The sequence below is a fragment of the Crinia signifera genome, chromosome 12, assembly GCF_055691185.1.
Source record: "Crinia signifera chromosome 12, ASM5569118v1, whole genome shotgun sequence".
Taxonomy (NCBI): Eukaryota; Metazoa; Chordata; class Amphibia; order Anura; family Myobatrachidae; genus Crinia; species Crinia signifera.
In genome coordinates this window covers 74,588,394-74,608,753 of record NC_139228.1, presented here as the reverse complement: position 1 = coordinate 74,608,753, position 20,360 = coordinate 74,588,394, and the positions used below count along the sequence as shown (strand labels likewise).

The 20,360-nt window shown below is 43.1% G+C and overlaps 1 protein-coding gene across 2 annotated transcripts in view; it reads right to left on the bottom strand.

Annotated features, from left to right (window-relative positions):
• The window catches only part of MDGA2 (MAM domain containing glycosylphosphatidylinositol anchor 2), a 580,635-nt gene that overhangs the window by 44,913 nt on the left and 515,362 nt on the right, over window positions 1-20,360 (bottom strand). For both annotated transcript variants that reach the window (XM_083166414.1, XM_083166413.1), the window contains exon 10: window positions 11,211-11,359. In XM_083166414.1, the coding sequence (XP_083022540.1) occupies window positions 11,211-11,359 (149 nt within the window). The remainder of the gene's footprint in view (window positions 1-11,210; window positions 11,360-20,360) is intronic.

The window sequence follows — 20,360 nt, the reverse complement described above, 5'->3', positions numbered from 1 at the left end:
AACAAAACTACTGGTCCGACTCATTTCACCTGATGTGCGTTACTGGATGGACAACAATGTTTCCGAATGCTTACACTATAGGGAGGAGGCAGCGTCAGCTCCAAGCACTGCCTCCTCCCCCACCCTTGGATGACACGCTGCCGCTCTGCCCCGCCCCCACTTGACATTATCGACCCAGCTTATTGCCGGATCGCTGAGGGGAGCTTCACCTCGTAAATAACGGGTCACTCCCGGGATTGACCAGTGTCCAACTACCGGGTAGGACCCAGCATTTGCGATGTGAAAGGGGTATAATTGTTACGCCATATCCCAAGCATTTCCTAGTATAGTCTGTACAATACAGTCTATTGCTAAACACGGTTTCAGCATTTTATATTTTGGGCTGAAATGATTTGGCTGGTGCTGCATCTAGAAATGAATGCAAATCCAAATAACTGGGGAAATGAAATGCTATTGAGAAATCGATTTCTTATCTACTGTATTTTACAACATACATTAGAACATTGTCACCTACAGTATTTCAAGTAAATTCATTTATATACCTACAATGCAGGGGTGCGGCGTTGTATAGATTCTTGGTCTAAAATCAATTCTGGTTTATGCAAAAAAATATTGATTCTGTGTAATACTGATTTGATCATATGAAAATGTGCATAGTTATTTTGGTGTGTGTATGTGTGTGTATGTATGTATATTATGTATGTATATTATGTATGTATATTAATATCAATATTGATCCATCATCAGTAAAAGGATGTTGAGGGCACTCACCAGAAACTTGCAAAAACAGTATTTAATGGGCAATAAATATACTGTAGGGTCACATTCTGTAGTGTCACCTATTGGAAATTTTATACACTGCATTTTTTGTTTAGTCATCCATTTAAGTATATGTCATGTCACTGACACTTCGATTATTTTCACAGTTTGTGAACTCCCCAGTTGCCGCGGCATCCGGCTGGGATTGCTCAGGTCACTTCCGCCGGAAGTGCATACCCTCCAACATGGCCCATTCCATTAGATACAAAATGCTCTGTTCCTGAACTTCACTGCCAGTGGCAGTTACAGATGTGAGCCTGCAGGTCAGTCTAATATTCAAAAAGGGAAGCCACACCGGTACTTGTGTACTTTCACGGCTCCCATCGCATGCCTTCGCATGCCAAATGTAGTGGCATGCGATGGGATGCGATTTTTGCAGTTTTTAAGCATATATTTTTTTTTAAATCACATGCGATCGCATCACATGCGATCGCATCACATGCGATTTTTAACCGAAATGCATCCAAATGCATTGAAATTAGTGTCAAACATGTTCAATGACAACCAAATGTCATTTTTGAGGCTGTTCCACCCCCACTATCAACGCGAACCCGAAGCGTGGCGAGCACAGCGAGCCCGCGAGGGGCGGTGGTACGCGTCCTACGACCTTTTCATACCCCCACTATCCACATCGGCGTGGAGTTGAGAATAGAAAGTGTGGCGAGCGCAGCGAGCCACCGTGCCTGAAGCGTGGCGAGCGAAGCGTGCCCCGCAAGGGGACGCGAACACCTGTGAAGCCCGCGAGGGGACGTGTATACCTGTGAAGGTATCCTTGTCCGCTCGCCATGCTTCGAGCTCGGTGGCTCGCCACACTTTCTATTCTCAACTCCACGCCGACGTGGATAGTGGGGGTATGAAAAGGTTGTAGGATGCGTACCGCCGCCCCACGCGGGCTCGCTGCTCTCGCCACGCTTCGGGTTTGCGTTCATAGTGGGGGTGGTACAGCCTCAAAAATGACATTTGGGGGCCATTGAACATGTTTTATACTAATTTCAATGCATTTGGATGCATTTCTGTTAGAAATCGCATGCGATCGCATGCGATCGAATCGCATGCGATGCGATGCGATTTTTTGCTATACGATGAACATCGTGGGAGCCGTGATTGTACACAAGTACCGCCACACCTACTGCCACCCCAAACATCACCGTCCTGGGCTCACTGGTAGTTGATGTGACCCCCCCCCCCCTCTTTGAATATTGGACTGTGCTGGAGTCCAACCTCTGCAACTGCCACTGGCAGGGAAGTCCAGGAACAGAGCATTTTGTACCTAATGGAATGGGTCATGTTGGAGGGTATGGAAGTGGATGACGCGACCGGAAGTCGGGGGACCTGCAATGTCTGCCAATGAGCATGGGGGCAGAATGACTGTGGTAAGCTTATATATATATATATATATATATATATATATATATATAGAGGTAGAGGTGTAGGCCTGGCACTCCTCCAGCAGTACAGGTAACCCAGGTGCCTTCAGGAACAGAAGTACAGGATAGTGAAGAGACAACAGCGGCACTCTGGGGATTTTTTGAAAAAATATATTTTCAGCAAAAAAAGCTTCCAACGTTTCGGGGTATGTTACACCCCTTTGTCAAGGTTATACGTGCTTAAAAACTGCAAAAATCGCATCCCATCGCATGCCACTACATTTGGCATGCGATGGCATGCGATGGAAGCTTTTTTTGCTGAAAATATATTTTTTCAAAGAATCCCCAGAGTGCCGCTGTTGTCTCTTCACTATCCTATATATATATATATATATATATATATATATATATATATATATATATATATATATATATATATATATATATATATATACAAACAAACTGTTAGTGTGTCATTTGGTTATCATGATGAAGGGGATTCGGTCCCCAGTCTCCCAAACATCCTGATTTCTCCAGTTTCATTAGCACAGTCTATCTTTTGGGTACAACCAGGAAATGTAGAACCCTCCCCAGGAAGCAACTCCAGTGAACAAATCCTTGAAACGACATGGTTACAAACATAAATAGCTGATTAACAGGATTACAATAAACGGCTCATCACAGCCGTGGCTCCGCCCCTTTTTCCTCCCAGCTTTGAGCCCGCCCCCCTGCCATACTCTCTCCCGGAGAGAGCAGCCAGAAAGTCGGCAACCATGTGTTAACCCAGACTAGCTAAACTCATTGGAGGAAATTTACTAAAGGAAATGTGTAAAAAATAGGTGTAAAAATAGGTGTATTTGTATCCAGAAATACACTTATTTTTGACATTTTTTATCCCGAAAATACGGCAATTCGTATTGATGTGCTACCAATACGAATTGCCGTATTTTCGGGATAGAAAATGTCAAAAATAAGGTATTTCTGGATACAAATACACTTATTTTTACACCTATTTTTTACACATTTCCTTTAGTAAATTTCCCCCATAATCTCAAATACAGGACATCAAATGTTATAAAAAATGTAAAATAATTAATTCTGAGCGATCTACTGTTGCTCGGAATCTTAGATCCCTTTATATACGTGCATGTGCTACCGATATCTGCTGCACACAAGACACTGGCAGGTGACATCACACAGTCATAGATGCATTGTTTGCATCTGCATCAATTTGACAGTAAAAGTTCCCTCTGAGGATGTTTTAAGTATATTTTGTTTCTTTGTGTATTATATTAGTAGTCCAATTAGCTCTATTTTAATGTGTACTGTTCCCGAAAATAATTAATGGCAAGAAATTGTTTAGCACTCCTACAGTGAGTAAGGCATAGACAATCAATTCTGACTATTCCTATCAGAATTGATGAGAAAGACCAATATGTAATGGGCGGAATACTTTGTAAATTAAATGACACGATCCCTTACAGCTGAAATGTCCCGTTCCCCCCCCCCCCTTATGCACCTCAGCGCTATTTGAAAAATAGCCAACTATCTGAAAAAATCCAATGATCAGCACAGAGTACTCAATTTGCAGGTGAGAACTATAAATCATTATTGCCATCTCATTAAAAATGACACTTCAGTTCCACTGGTGAATGTTCATTACGAACTGAAACATGAAGGTTGAAACTTGGAGCCTCCCCAATGTTGTCACAATTCCTAAGTGTGTTTTCCTTTGTTGAAATGCGCATTGGTTGTTATATCTGCAATCAACGTACACAGACGTATTTCATGGCGCCTCGCAATCTGGGTTATATACTTAACTGTGCCTGGCACACACATTGTTGGACATTAGAAATTTGGAGAAGGAGGCAGGATGTCTCAAACTAAAATCCATGGCCACAGAGCTGTTGTTTGCATGGATTCATTGACTTATGTTCTCCGTAAAATATTATCCTAGTTTGTATGGATGTGTAGTAGGGAATTATGTGATAAAGAACAGAGGGGTAAAGTGTCATCCAACCATCTCCTAACAGTCATGTTTCATACTGTGATTGAAAAAATTTCAGTTAGGATCAAATGTAACTTTGACAAAGAAGGTGTCCCCTCTCAGATTTCGGCCCATAGCATCTGCACCCATAGGCTATGGTAGCTACACCCCTATATATAACACATGTAACTGTGCCAAGGTAGGTGACCCCTCTCTGTTCTAGGCCCATAGCATGTGCACCCCCCTGCGCCTATGGTAGCTACACCCCTGTATATAACACAGTGAAGGTGGCTCCTCTCAGCTCTGGGCCCCATAGCAGCTGTACTCCCTGCACCTATGGTAGTTACACCCCTGTACTGTATATAACACATGTAACTGTGACAGTAAAGGTGGCCCCATAGCAGCTGCACCCCCTGCACCTATAGTAGCTACACCCCTGTATATAACACGTGTAACTGTGACAGGGAAGGTGGCCCCTCTCAGCTCTGGGCCCATAGTAACTGCACTCTTTACACCTATGGTAGCTATGCCCACTTGTATAATACATGTGATAGGGAAGGTGGCCCCTCTTAGATCTGGGCCCCACAGCAGCTGCACTCCCTGCACCTATGAAAGATATGCCCCTGTAAATAACACATGTAACTGTGACAGGGAAGGTGGCCCCTCTCAGCTCTGGGCCCCATAGCATCTGCACTCCCTCCACCTATGGTAGACATGGCCCTATATATAACACATATAACTGTGACAGCAAAAGTGGCCCCCCTCTATTCAAGGCCCCATAGCAGCAGCCCCGTTGCCCTTGTCAAAATGTAGTTTTTTTTGTTTTTTTTTCCAGTCAGTAAATGACATTTGGGACAGAATTCTTAAGACAAAAACCCTTACAAAAATAAGTCCATCCTTGGCTATAACACACAAAATAATATTTTAAAAATTAAAAAAAAAAATATTTATTAACAAAAACAAACATTACCAAACTCTACGTCCTTGTCGTGTCCTCAAATTCCTTCCTTTTTTTTAACGGACACAAAATATGATACATTTTGTCAGTTGTTGCTCATGGTATATTTCGGTCTCTTAACTAACACACTTTAGCTAATAGACTGTGAGATTTATCACTTGCACTAACACCGCAGACTAAAATCTAGTCCTGTGGAAATCAAAGTTAGCAGTTATCAGCTCCGGCTAAGACGCGAGACCGTTTCAAATCACCGCTTGCCACAGTTATCATAATGATTTATGCCACCCATAAAATGCAGCCTAAAAATAAATAAATAAGTTCTTTAGAATGCAAGATCCAATACCGGTAATATTAAATTATCAAAGATTGATCTGCAAACAATGGCGTGCAATAAAGTTTTGCTGTACAAAAAGCAGGAAGAGGACTAACAGCAAGATAATGTCCTGGCTTCTTGGCTGCCAACTTTGAAATTAGTTTCAAGTTGGAGAAAGAGGCCATGTGGGGGCTCTGCAATGAGGAGTGGATGGAGGAGAAGATAAGGATGCAAAGAACATTGATAAAGCGTTGAAGAGAAAGGAATGTACTTTCTTTTGCTTAATGTAAAATTCACAATGTTATACAGGAGTTCAGGCACTTTTTATTTGCCTTCTAAGCAACTTTTCTTTTTCTTTTTTATATTGCATATAGAATAAAGGGAAATGAACTGGAAGATATGAGACCAGAGTTCCACCATTTTTTTTATGCTGGAACCAATGGCTCAATTTTGCTTCTTTAATGATACCTTTCAATTATCTGCTGTTGAAGAGAATCATTTTATTAAAAATATTCAGACATTAAGCACTCGGGCAAGTTAATGTGGGACCATAATTGATATTTCATTAGCTGTGAATACACAATAATGGTGATTTATGAACCCAGAAGTCTTTGGGTGTTCAGCGCATATTTTATGCATATTGGGGATGGTGTGTTCTTCAACTTTCACAGCAAAAAGCTCATACGGAGTAAGCCTCATAACTGTGGGGATGATTTATTAATAATATAATAATTATTTTATTTATTTATATAGCTCTCTCACTTCAGTAGGACTCAAGGCGCTTAACAGACAGAATAAATGTAATACAGTACAGGAACAATGAAGCACAGAAAAGCTTTTCATAAACAATTTTAAAGGGAATTAAGGAAATGCTTGAATAAAGAGGAAAGTCTTGAGTCTTTTTTTGAAGGAGTCTAGAGTGGGGGCCTCTCGAACTGCGAGAGAAAGTAAGTTCCATAGTTCCATTGTTCACTTTTTTTTTTTTTACTAAATTAATGTGAAAGGGAGTTGTGAATGCATTAAAGGGTGTTTTGGAGCAGTTTTCGTGAAAAACTGCTCCAAACCTTTAATTCTTTTTACAGCACTGGTGGCCACAGCAGCAGGAAGCCCCGATGACCGCCACCCCTCCAGGAGCTCCGTTCACCGATACCCGGGTGCTGGTGATTATGATCAGGGATAGGTCTTTTCGGTGGGGTGGGGTGTCATTGCAATGGGGAGGGGGTCATTGCAATAAGGGAAAAGGTACCAGCAGTAGTGGAAGCGGCAGTGCTATCATACAGAGACGCATGCGCAACTCTTGTCGAGGCATTATTTTTGTGAAAAATCCACTGATATGACTGCGGACTGGCATTGCAGGGACAGAGCTTACACGCAGGGCTGCCACTAGTAGTGTTGGGGCCCAGGACTGACCTTCAGCCCAGGCACCCAGCGGCACCCCCCCTCCCAAAAAAATTACTATTACTTACTATCGATGGCGGCGGCGCAGCATCTTTTCCCTTCGGGAATCGGGACTTGGGGCTCGGAGCACTCACTGTACAGTGCAGCCTGCAGAGCGCCGAGCCCCTCTGTATCCTAGGCTCAGCGCTCTGCAGGCTGCACTGTGTATTGTGCGCGCCTGGCCGCCGGCGCCGGGATTTGTGCGGGTGCCGGGGGGGGGGGGGGGGGCGGTGGTGGCGTGCTACTGTGGGCAGCTGCCCCGGCCCCTCCAGAGGCCGGGGCCCGGGACAGCTGTACCCCTGCCACCCCTCTGTCGGCGGCCCTGCTTACACGTAGGCTCTGTCTTGCATGTGATCATTGATACATCTGCACAATGTAATCAATTATCACATTGCAAGTTGGGCTAGTATTATCGGCCCCTATGTATCTTACAATTCCATCAATGGCCATTCCATTTCGCAAAAGAAGTCATCTGACATCACCACTCGCTAGAAACTAGCACTTTAAAAAAAAAATAGTGTTTGTCCCAGTATTTTATTCATGTAAAGCTTGCACATCTCTTATCACGGCCCATTATTTCCTTTAAGGACCATCTTACATTCGCTTGTTGCCTAATGAAATAATGACTTAATTGAATGGACAGAAAATAAAAGCATGCGTTGTACAGTACATTTCTTCTTTAAGCCCCTTTGACAACACATTAAAGAAGTTCCATTGACATAGGGGCAGATTTATTAAGCTTGGAGAAGAGATAAACTGGAGATAAAGCGGAGAAAAGGTAAAAGGAGATAAAGCACCAGCCAATCAACTCCCAACTGTCTTTTTCAAACACAGCTGATTGGCTGGTGCTTTATCTCCTTTTACCTTTTCTCCGCTTTATCTCCAGTTTATCTCTTCTCCAAGCTTAATAAATCTGCCCCTTTGTGAGTTTAGTGTATAATTTTCAGCTTTTACCAGCATAACAAAGGGGAAGGTACAGTATATCCACCCTTGTGGTGTTGCCGTTACAGGGGATGTACGCGAACACATTCCCATGCATACAGCCAAACATCAAATGATTTCTCTCCCCTTCAGAAATAAAAATCAGTTTGAACTGACTTTTATTTGCTTCAGTGTCCACCAAAGAGAGGGTGGGCGATGACATCCCAGGATGTCAGCCGCCCACCCCCAGCAGTCATCGGCCCACTTGCAACCCCAGGGAAACCCCCAGCGTTTTAGCAGGGATGCTCATAATACGCTGGCTGTTCCCCTGCTCCAGCCCCTTTTCCCTGTTTCTGCCCCAGCCCCATTTCCACGCACGCCCCTCCCTCCACGCAACGAACGGCCAAGCGAGTGAGTAACTGCGCAAACCCCATCAGGCCAGGGGCCAAATTTGGATCGCTACGAGAGATACTGAAACGGCCCCCTAATGCGGCCAGCTAGTTTTGCTGGGAAGCTGAGCATCACTCGCTTACCCTAGTGACTTTTTTACTGAAAAATAACGAAAGAGGAAATTGTCTATCGTTATTGAATAGCAATAAATTATCCTCATTTCTTTGGAATCTTCAAAAATAGACCCCTTTATCTCCTCCAATGTATAATCTTGTTCCATTCAGGAAGGTACATTTTATCTCATTGCAAATATTTTAAATAATAAGGGGGTATTCAATGAAGGGCCTCGATTGTTGGGCTGGCCCTTCAGCCGTGACCCTGTCCCATTCTCGGCCGGCTCGACACTGATTTTGCAGGTGCAATTCTATGTCCCGCCTGCTGAGCGCCCAGAAGGGGGCATGGCTGCGAGAAGCAGCCGGAGATTGTTGAGCTGCTGCCGGGAGCTCGACAATTCCTGGCTGCTTGTGAAGTCGGGCACGTTCTGCCGAGATCCCCGTTTATTGATGTTGGGGAAGAAGGCATTGAATAGGGCCCCGCCGCTATTGCCCCCATCGGGAATAGCAGTGGGAGATCAAATATCCCCCTAATTCTACAAATAATTTACAGACCATTAGTACTAATGACAAAATGATCTTTCTACTAAACTGATGTGCAAACTTTTGACCTTTTAGAATTATGGCTTCCAAAATACATTCTGCTGCAATGCAGACCACCAAAAAGGTCGGTGACCTTTCTTCAAGCTGTAATTGTTTAATTCCAGTCCTTTCATATCTGCCTTTTACAACTCCATTGTTTGACTATTTGAATGTTGTGTTCTACATACACATATACCCACCCTAATGGCTGTTGACAAATTCTGACCAAAATGTACCAATAAAGAAAAAAATAGGCTATGCAGGAAAATGTTACTTATCATACATAAATAAGACCTCCAGGCATAGCTGGATTTACTATTTTGTCCAACTGGGCATGCGTTTGGGGCACAACTGTTCCAAAGGCAGCCTAAAGTAATACATGTTGAGTATCCCTTATCCAAATGTCCGTTATCCAAATTATTCCGAAAACCATACATTCCGGAAAGTGAAAAAAAAAATTCTGCTGAAAGCGCTACTGGGGACATCTGTAACAGCACTACTGGGGACATCTGTAACAGCACTACTGGGGACATCTGTAACAGCACTACTGGGGACATGATGTGTAACTGGCACTACTGGGGACATCTGTAACAGCACTACTGGGGACATGATGTGTAACTGGCACTACTGGGGACATCTGTAACAGCACTACTGGGGACATCTGTAACAGCACTCCTGGGGACATGATATGTAACTGGCACTACTGGGGACATCTGTAACAGCACTCCTGGGGACATCTGTAACAGCACTACTGGGGACATGATCTGTAACTGGCACTAAGGTGGGTATTCAATCCCGGGTCGAGACTGTCGATCTGTCCCAACAGCCGTGACCCTGATCCTTTTTCGTTTTGCTCTACAGCATGTTACCAGGGGGTGTGTCCGTGTAAACGTCCGTGTATTGTCGAGATTCGGCCGTGATAGCTAAATTCACAGCCGTCATCGACAAAACAGGCCAGACAGCTTTCAAAGTCGGGCCTGTTCTGTCAATCTGCCTCTTCGAAAATAGCGGCGGGGATTGAATACTCTTCTATATGTACAAGAAAATGATTGTTTGGAATTAAAATTCAGTGCCTGAGATTGTAAACAAATTTTGTTTCATGTTTTGAAACCGTGTTACATGCACAAACAAAATATATTTGTGTGTATTTCATGTGTGTGATATGTTTATACAACATAAATGCAAGACACCTCAAGATACCTCATTCAAATATAAAAATATTCCGAAATACGGAATAATCCGTTATCCAAAATTCTTCCGGTCCTGAGCATTTTGGATAAGGGATACTCAACCTGTAATAATACTAGAAAAATAATAATTTTATATTTTACTTTCCTTTTAATATTATTTTTTATGTATAGAGTAGTTCTAGAACATAATTTTATTTTACATATCCATCTTCTATTTTAATTACTTAGTCACAATTAGGCACAAAATATTGGCACTTGGCGGTGGATATTGGCCATAGGTGTTCGCAATCTTACCCCAACCATGCCACATATAAATTTCTGGCATTACCCAAAATCTTTCATAGACTATATATTCTGCAAAATGTGGACACAGAAACATGATGCAAATGGGGACTGCGAGGAACACAAGTGGAACTGGAAGACTGTACTTCCAGAAGTCCGAACCTTAAGGATAAAGCCTGTTCTGCTGCTCTAGTCTATACTCGCTTATCTCTAACTTTGACACATACGTGTACATTTACTAAGATGGAAGTTCTATGGGAGATGGGCAACCAATCAGATCTTATCTAGATGGTGCTAAATAAATAAAAAATAAGTGCTATGAGCAACACCCCATCTTCAGTAGAACTACGATCTTAAATTTGCCCCATACTGGTGTCATGGGTGGCAATCCTATCTCATTTTATACCGGTACAACACAATGCTAAGCCTTCATTGTAAGCAAAAAGCAGCATAACACAGCAGGATCGTCATTGTACGCTTCTAGATTAAAATACAGCAGTCATGCCTATTGTTCTGCAAGCGTGGAAGAGTGCAAATCTGCATGAATAAACTCATTCAATCCTAGCTAAATGTACCTGTGCAGAATAAGCCACGTATTCTTATTTTATTGCAAGAGAGAGTTTTTCTATAAATGTAATCCAATTTTAAAGCTTGAGGATTGCAAACCTGCCTTCATATCTTTACTCCGCGCAGCACATCCGTAACCAAGAAATCAATTTCTAGCAAGTAACAAGCAATGATTACCCTTTCTACAAGACTTTCTCAATGGTTTGTACACAACTTACATTTCCAAAGCAACTAGAGAGCACAGGAAACAAATTGTAATTGAATTATTTGGCGTAAGTGATCACCTGTTTAAGTCCCAAGCGGTAGGCCACTATCCGGTCAACGGCATCCGGATTCATCTGAGTCCACTGCAAGCTGTATGAGTAGACGCTGGCCTTGCTCTGCCAAAGTGGATTGTAGGTATCATAGTAGAACTCTGGAGGGTAAGCCTTCCCTGAATAGAAGGGAACACAGTGTTGGCATCATTAACATTCTAATTAAAAAATGTTGTCGAAGACTTAATGTCCAGAACATCCCTTGTAACTTGGCATTTCCCCCAATTGCTCTGATGTTATATTTATGGTATGGTACTTATACTGTGAATCTGAGTGGGATGGGGATGGAGAGTACCATGTCATATACTGTAGTGGTGTTATACAGGTAAATGCTAAAAAAATATATTATTTGTTTTTTTTTTGGCTCTCAAGACTTTACCTTGACTAGGAAACTGTCAGTCAAGAAGCTCCACAGTGGCCCGGTGATGACAAAGGAAGGTGGGGATGTGGGTGATTATGCAATGAATGAGTGAGCTGAGGTGAACATTTTAGTGTATTGTAACTGTGGTTACTATGACAATCCCATGAATATCAATTGGAAGCAGAAGTAAAAGAAATACATTAAGAAAAACAGATAAGTGATTTATATTAAAAATAACAAATATAGTAATACAATTGAATGTTAAGTTTAGGCAACCTATCAGCATGTGGTTTTAGGGAACTATAAAGTAAGTTAAAAATACACTATTGGGGGGGGGGGGGGGGGGCGAGGCCAGGGAAGGTAATTATCTCCGATTTTTTTCGAGACTCTCCGCACTTTGTGGAGTGTTTGAACACACTGAAGATTCACAGACTATTACATCCTGGCCTTAGACTTTACTAAAACTTTTGTAAATTTCTACTTACTGTAATTACCCTGCCAAGAGAACTGGCATAGCACAGTAACTGTTGGCAAGACTCATGACCACTCTATTCCGTACAACACAGTAGAACGTATACAGGCAGATAATACTGTAGCACTGATTTGTGATTAGATCTCCATATTAAAGATGGGGAATTGTTGCCGATCCGTGTCGTCTGGTGTCAAGTACCGTACATTCTACACGACGGACTCTACCGCCAATATCATTAATGATATCATCAGTAATTCCGGGCAAACTATATAGTACATACACACTGAATGATTTTGATAAAGGATATCGTCAGTGACATCACAGCCCCCCCCCCCCCCCATTGCTGCATGCCTTGTTGACGATATCGTCAACAGCGAGCATGCAGCGCAGACGTTGGGAATATTGAGCATATACACTAGACCATATCGCTCAGAAGGGTCTAAATGAACGATATCTTTTCCAAAATCATCTAGTGTGTATGAGGCTTTAGGATCCTCTATTGGATGTATGAGTATGCTTTCATTTGGGCCTTTTAATTTTCACATTTTTATGCATTCAGCTGCACTGACTAGTTTTATGCTAAATGAGTCAAATTTTCAGTTCCATTAGTACCATAAAAGCATTGAGTTTTTGTAGCGTTAAACTAGTGTGAAATGTTGTTTTAATTTCAGAGAGAGGGAAAAAGAGCCATGACCTGATGAGAAAATGCTTTTGCACACAATCTTTCACTTATCACAAGATTAGTTTGAACGTAAAAGCTTTTGTAATGCACTTTTCGGACATAGACAAGATTAGCGTCACCGTACATAGACGGTGGCCTGGGCTACGCAGTCAATGTATCACTCTGGTTAGACCTTGGCTTTTAATAATAATGAAATGCTAAGCCTCATTTGAATGTTCTCGTTAAATCTCAATCTAGTTGCGGTTGAAATCCCAATTCCATGACAACAGTGATGCTCAGAGTTACAAACGAAAAACATTTAACGTCATGTCTAAAGATTTCCAGGATTCAGAAAGCCCTTCTTGAACAGGGGGGATCCATAGAAGAATTATAGGCTTGGGAAGTATCGTATTCAAATGTCATATCACACAGGAGAGTCAGATTAGTTTCGAGATGAATTACTGATGTTGACATCACAATGTAGATACCAGATTTTAATTAAACTCAAAACAAGGCGCTACATTTCATTTGGAGTAATCATTACTTACGTCAACAATTGTAGCGGAGAAATGCGTAAAAAATAAATAAAAAATTTAGACAAGGAAATATGAAAATACACGAAGGTCACATTAGAATTCTGCCTACAGTATTTAAGTGTATTATACGGTCATAAGAAAAATAAAGGTGCTAGTACAACCGCGCAATTAAAATGTTTAGTATATTCCTTTAAACCTTTGAGTGCCAAGGGAATTTGTCAAACTAGGTGTAAAAAAATTGCCACGCAAACTTTTCTTTTTATTAACCCTTTTAGCTTTAGCGTTTCTAATACGTTTCTAATACGATTGTGATCGCACATTAAGATATATTTTAGAAAAAAAGTGCCAAAAGTAACAATGTTAAAAAAATGTGTATCTCTGCGCTGACTGTAAATAAACAAAGCCAGTATAAGTTATACCGCTTTCACACTGCCAAAACGTTTCGAAAACTGTTATTTTTAAATGGTATTTAAAACGGGTCTGAGCCTTCACATTGCAGTAGATTACCGTTTTAAATACCAGTCAACCCTTTTAATCCCCTGAACACGTTTCAAGGCAGAATGCAGGGGACAGCCTATTACAGGTCTGTAATCTGTTGTTTTTACTAAATACCATTTCAGAGCCATTCTCACTGCATAAAAAAAGGCTCTGAAACGTGTAGGACTCGTTTTTTAAACGTTTTGAAATACCGGTTATCTTTAACCGAGGAATCAACTCTGGCGCTTTCCCACTGCAGCATTACACGTTTTGAAATGGGAAAAAACTGCAATATACCGTTTAACAAGTGCGGTGTGGAAGGGGTATTAATTGACCAATACACTTATGTAAATATAATATATTTACTATGCATTAATGTGCGTTATGATATATATGTTTTCAATATAGCATTATTGTATCAAAAAAAGGTATATGATACCAAAACGGCCTGTTAGGGCATAGGTGTGGAACCTTCAAATGTTGCTGCCTTCAGCTACTGTGCTATGTGAACATTAAAAGTTTTTTTTTCTGATTATCTATAAGGGTGTGCTGGCCCCGTCTGTCTTTTGAAGGGATGATATCGTTCCATTGATTGATCATTCATATCTACCGGTATATATATATATGCAAAAACTTTGGCACTCTGGATGATCAAACAGCTTCCGTGTGAGGAACTACCCACCCTCTTCTCTCTCCTCTTGTTCTTCTCATTTGTTCCTTCTTCCAGCCTCCTATGACCTGAATTATCTTTTGAACCTGCTCTAAAGTTCCATTCCTTTACGGCATTGTTTCACCACCTTTTAGATCCTGGTGTATTACCCCTGAAGAAGTCCCTAGTGGACGAAACGCGTAGGGTTTCTCGCATTATCATTCTACACCTATGATCGAAGTCATATTGAATCACAATGATCCACCGAAAATCTCTGTAAACGATTTCAAACAAATTCAAACAAATGTATTTTAAATTGTTTTATTGTGTAGAATAAATATTTTGTATTTTTACAATTGTGGACTGGTGAAACCACCTTCTGAGCGCATCTCTACACCTTCTTTCTTCATCCTTTACATCAGACTCCCATTAGCGGCGGAGCCTTAAGAGTAGTGCTGCTCACCTATAAGCGCAGGATTGGGTCACAACCCCCCCTTCTTTCCATATATATATTTATATTATACCAATAACTATTTGTTAAATGAGAGGCGGATCATAAATCAAGCAATAAAAGACTCCTCCGTTGGTGCAAGTGGAAGGCGTTGTAGATTTGCGATTTCTTGCCAGACTAAACTCCTGCTGAATTATGGCCATTATGTGGAATGCAGTTGACCTTCTGTAATTCACATTATAAAAAATAGAAGCAACTCCAGCAATCATATTGTCCGTCTCTGCTGAAAATGCATTTGACATAACGTTTGAGTAGTTCATGACAAGTAAGTGTGAAAACTCTTTATTCTTACCCCACAGCTAGAGTCCTGGTCAGTAATGTCCCCTCACATCCAATTATTAGAAAAGTAGAACGAGACAGGGATGACCCTTATTCCCCGTAATATTTGCTACAATGTAGCATTTGATCTCTTACAGTAAATCCCAAAATGACTAACCATTTGCTGTACGTCATACAGTAGGAATAAAACATTTAACCAGTATTTTTTTTTTTATTCCACGGTTATGTCAACTACCAAAATCTTCAGATCCTACAACATACAATAAATGTTGGTTTTTGCGCACACCCAAGGCTGTGGCCGGAGGGCCTGGGGCGGATAGTCACGCCGATGGGAACGCTCAGCGTTTCATGGGTGTTCCCATGAAAACGCTGGGTGTTCTAATTGAAAATGTCCGTTGACTTTGGCACTGGGGGTGGGCAGCTGACATCACCGTATTCTAAGTCGCATGCTGCTGCAACTGCATTCGTGTCTTCTGCCGTTGTAGTGCCTGGAACTTTATACTAGTGCTAGCAACAGTCTCTTACCTAGTGTCACTTTGTGATTTTGGGATGATTCAGACCTGATTGCAGGGCTGCTACTGTTTGCAGCCCAGCGATCAGTTATCCCACTACCCGCCAGAGTGAAATCCCGCTCATGTGAATGGGCACGAATGGCTTCGCTGCCATGTGAAGGGGGGGATCCATTCGCAATCACTCAGCATCGAATGAAATTCCCCCCACACTCTCATGTGCAGCGCATTGTGGGTCTAGACTTGATCGGTGCCGCGATAGCTTTGGGTGAGGTGTCACCCACAAACGGCTGTCAATCAGTCAGCATACGACCTGCATTACCAAGCCGACTCTGGCTGTGGCTGCACAGGTGGCTCCCGCGTGTGCACTGCAAACCGTGTCCATGCAGCCCTGCATTTGGGACTGAATCGCCCCTTTGTGCCTTTGCAGTTGCAACCATCAGGTGCAAAATTTCCATTAAAACATGGCCTCCAATGTGATCAATTAAGGGACTGAGGGCCTCATTCAGATCACATCGTTCCTGCGTGCATTCACACGCAGGACCGATGTAGCGCGTCTGCGCATGCGTGTATCCGGACATGTGCAGGCGTATGGTGCGTGCACCCATGGCGACCTTTCGGTTTGCCGGGTGCACGCACCCATGGCGGCATGGGGGGGGGGGGGCGGAGATGGGCGGGGGGCGCCGGGCTGCCCCATTACCATATGGGAACGCCCAGCGTTCCATGGGCGTTCCCATGAGAATGCTGGGCGTTCTCATGGTAATGAGGCATTGACGCGGGTGTGGGGGGCGGGTAGCTGACTTCACCGGACTTGGCACGATTCCTTTAAAGTGTCTGCTAGCGTCCCAGCAGATAGCATAAAAATATTGATCTATATCAATAGTCCACTCAAAGACGCCAGCAGACATTTTAAAGGAATCGTGCAAGGTCTGCTTTTTATTATATAAAAAGTTTTTTACTACTTCATATAAGTGCATTATATACATGTTTGTGTGTTAATTATATTCCAATTTCCATTGATTACCCACCTGAATTGTTATTTTTTATTATTTATGTCTACATAAAACCCTTTTTACTGTATACAGCGTGTCCTCCTTCATTGTGCACAGCGTCATTTAGTCCCTTCATACAGTATATTTTACCACCATCCTTATTGACAGCGCAGTGTATATTCCCCTTGGCTTATACTTACCTACCCTCCCGGAATGGCCGAGAGTGTACTGAAAATCATGTCCCCCCTCATTTAGCGGGGCCCCCGCATCAGTCCCCATACCTCCTCCCTCTGCAAGTGAAATACTGACATTCGTGGCTCTTTGGGGAGGGGGCGGGGCCAACATGATGCAAATCGCATCATTTAGTACAACCCCCTCACGGAAGAGCCGAATAACAGCAAGCCTCGTCCCCACCCTCCGGAAAAGCTGCAGAGAGCCTCCTCTGGCTTCTCCTGGATGGAGCGTAGAATACTAAGGAAAGCAATTGTGTATCTGCATTGCCATCTCTCAATCACCCCTGAGGAATACAATGCCCAATTGTGCAATGCCCAATACATTGCACAACCAGTGCGGCACAATCCGTCCTGCAACTCTGTGCTACAGTATAATTGTGTCTGATCCAGCTTCGTACACCTTCTATAAATACTGTATATCATGTTGTTGCCATTGTGTTTTATCCAGTATTGCACCCTTGCTGATCCTGCTCAATTTCAACCATATATTTTAAAATTAATATTTGCATTCAACATATAATAAAGTTATAAAAAAAAAAAAGATGTTAACCATCTTTCGTGAACTATTGTAGCATAAATGAGAAAGTATTTATAGCTGTACTTAACCTTCAGCTACTCTGAATATCTAAATTAAACTCCAGATCAAAGGAAAAAATTACTTTCTTCATAAAACATGTCCTTATTTAGCATGGTAAAAAGGCTCGCAGCGCTACACTGCTGGTGTGATTTCTGACAAGCAGACTAACACACTCAGTTTGATCCGCTCGGAAGTGGTGATGCTGGAGGCAGAGCAAAAGATTCCCCTCTCTCTCATCCCCTCCTCGGTCTATGGAGACCTACAATGCATACAGGCACAAGGGGAACCTGAAGGAACGTCTCACATCCCGCTACATTAGAGGCATCTGCACAACCTATAATGTGAAACGTGTTTGTTTAACACAGGTTTCCTTTAGACCATTTGTAGAAGTATCTTCGTCGATTCAATCTGCTATGGCTTGGAACAAAGCTGTATGCATATATTGTACTTGCCTATCCTCCTGGAATGGCCGGGAGGCTCCTGAAATCGGGTCCCTCTACCGCCCCCCAGGCCTTACTTGGAAGGGTGGGCAAGCCTCCCGTATTCCCCCACATGCTCTCAGCCTCCCCTGCATCTTCCTACTAGGGATGGACATCGCATAGTAATGCTTTTTAATCGTTGCTGATTTTGTTTCAATGAAAGTACTTTTACCATTTGATGGCAGCATTCCGATATTTGCCGCCATCGAATGGTAAACATTTGCTGGTGATTCGATGGTCCAGCCCACCTGGCCAGGCATGCTGCACCCAAATTATTGTTACGCCGCTGCTGGCACTGAAAGACAGGTGCGCCATCTGTATGATGTCAGCCACCTGGCCCAAGCAGGCACAGCCACTCCTGCATAATCAGGGGAACGGCAAGCGTTTTTATGGGGACTCACATAAAACACTGGGCGTTTCCATGGCGGCCTCCGTCCCTCCCCTTACAGAGCAAACTGCTCGGTAAGTGTTCACTCCTGGGGTGCGCGCATGCATATATGCAAACCCCAAACATCGGGGACGGCGCCTACATTTCAGCCCATATCGAATGGGTCTAAATCAATCTATTTTGCTCTGGGACCCCATCAGACAATAAAAATAGTTACAGGACCCCAGCAAGTGACTGCAGAAGGTCATCACATCACATGTGTAGTCAGCAGACAGCACATACATGGCAGCATTGTGGAGGCACAGAGTGATGGGAGGAGTCTGATATACCATAACCCATCACATCACACGTCTAGTCAGCAGACAGCACATACATGGCAGCATTGTGGAGGCACAGAGTGATGGGAGGAGTCTAATATACCATAACCCATCACATGTGTAGTCAGCAGACAGCACATACATGGCAGCATTGTGGAGGCACAGAGTGATGGGAGGAGTCTGATATACCATAACCCATCACATCACACGTGTAGTCAGCAGACAGCACATACATGGCAGCATTGTGGAGGCACAGAGAGATGGGAGGAGTCTAATATACCATAACCCATCACATCACATAAGTAGTCAGGAGAAAGCACATACATGGCAGCATTGTGGGGGCACAGAGAGATGGGAGGAGTCTAATAAACCATAACCCATCACATCACATAAGTAGTCAGGAGAAAGCACATACATGGCAGCATTGTGGGGGCACAGAGTGATGGGAGGAGTCTGATATACCATAACCCATCACGTCACACGTGTAGTCAGCAGACAGCACTTACATGGCAGCATTGTGGAGGCACAGAGTGATGGGAGGAGTATAACATACCATAACCCATCACATCACACGTGTAGTCAGCAGACCGCACATACATGGCAGCATTGTGGAGGCACAGAGTGATGGGAGGAGTCTAATATACCATAACCCATCACATCATATGTGTAGTCAGCAGACAGCACATACATGGCAGCATTGTGGAGGCACAGAGTGATGGGAGGAGTCTAATATACCATAACCCATCACATCACACGTGTAGTCAGCAGACAGCACATACATGGCAGCATTGTAGGGGCACAGATTGATGGGAGGAGTCTGATATACCATAACTTGTCACTACACACGTGTAATCAGCAGAGAGCACATACATGACAGCAGTGTGGGGGCACAGAGTGATGGGAGGAGTCTAATATACCATAACCCATCACATCACACGTGTAGTCAGCAGACAGCACATACATGGCAGCATTGTAGGGGCACAGAGTGATGGGAGGAGTCTGATATAACATAACCCATCACATCACATGTATTCAGCAGACAGCACATACATGGCAGCATTGTGGGGGCACAGAGTGAGGGGAGGAGTCTGATATACCATAACCCATCACAACACATGTAGTCAGCAGACAGCACATACATGGCAGCAGTGTGGAGGCACAGAGTGATGGGAGGAGTCTGATATACCATAACCCATCACATCACGCGTGTAGTCAGCAGACAGCACATACATGGCAGCATTGTGGAGGCACAGAGTGATGGGAGGAGCCTAATATACCATAACCCATCACATCACACATGTAGTCAGCAGACAACACATACATGGCAGCATTGTGGAGGCAGAGTGATGGGAGGAGTCTAATATACCATAACCCATCACATCACGCGTGTAGTCAGCAGACAGCACATACATGGCAGCATTGTGGAGGCACAACGTGATGGGAGGAGTCTAATATACCATAACCCATCACATCACAAGTGTAGTCAGCAGACAGCACACATATGGCAGCATTGTAGGGGCACAGAGTGATGGGAGGAGTCTAATATACCATAACCCATCACATCACCTGTGTAGTCAGCAGACAGCACATACATGGCAGCACTGTGGATGTACAGAGTGATAAGAAGGAGTCTAATATACCATAACCCATCACATCACACGTGTAGTCAGCAGACAGCA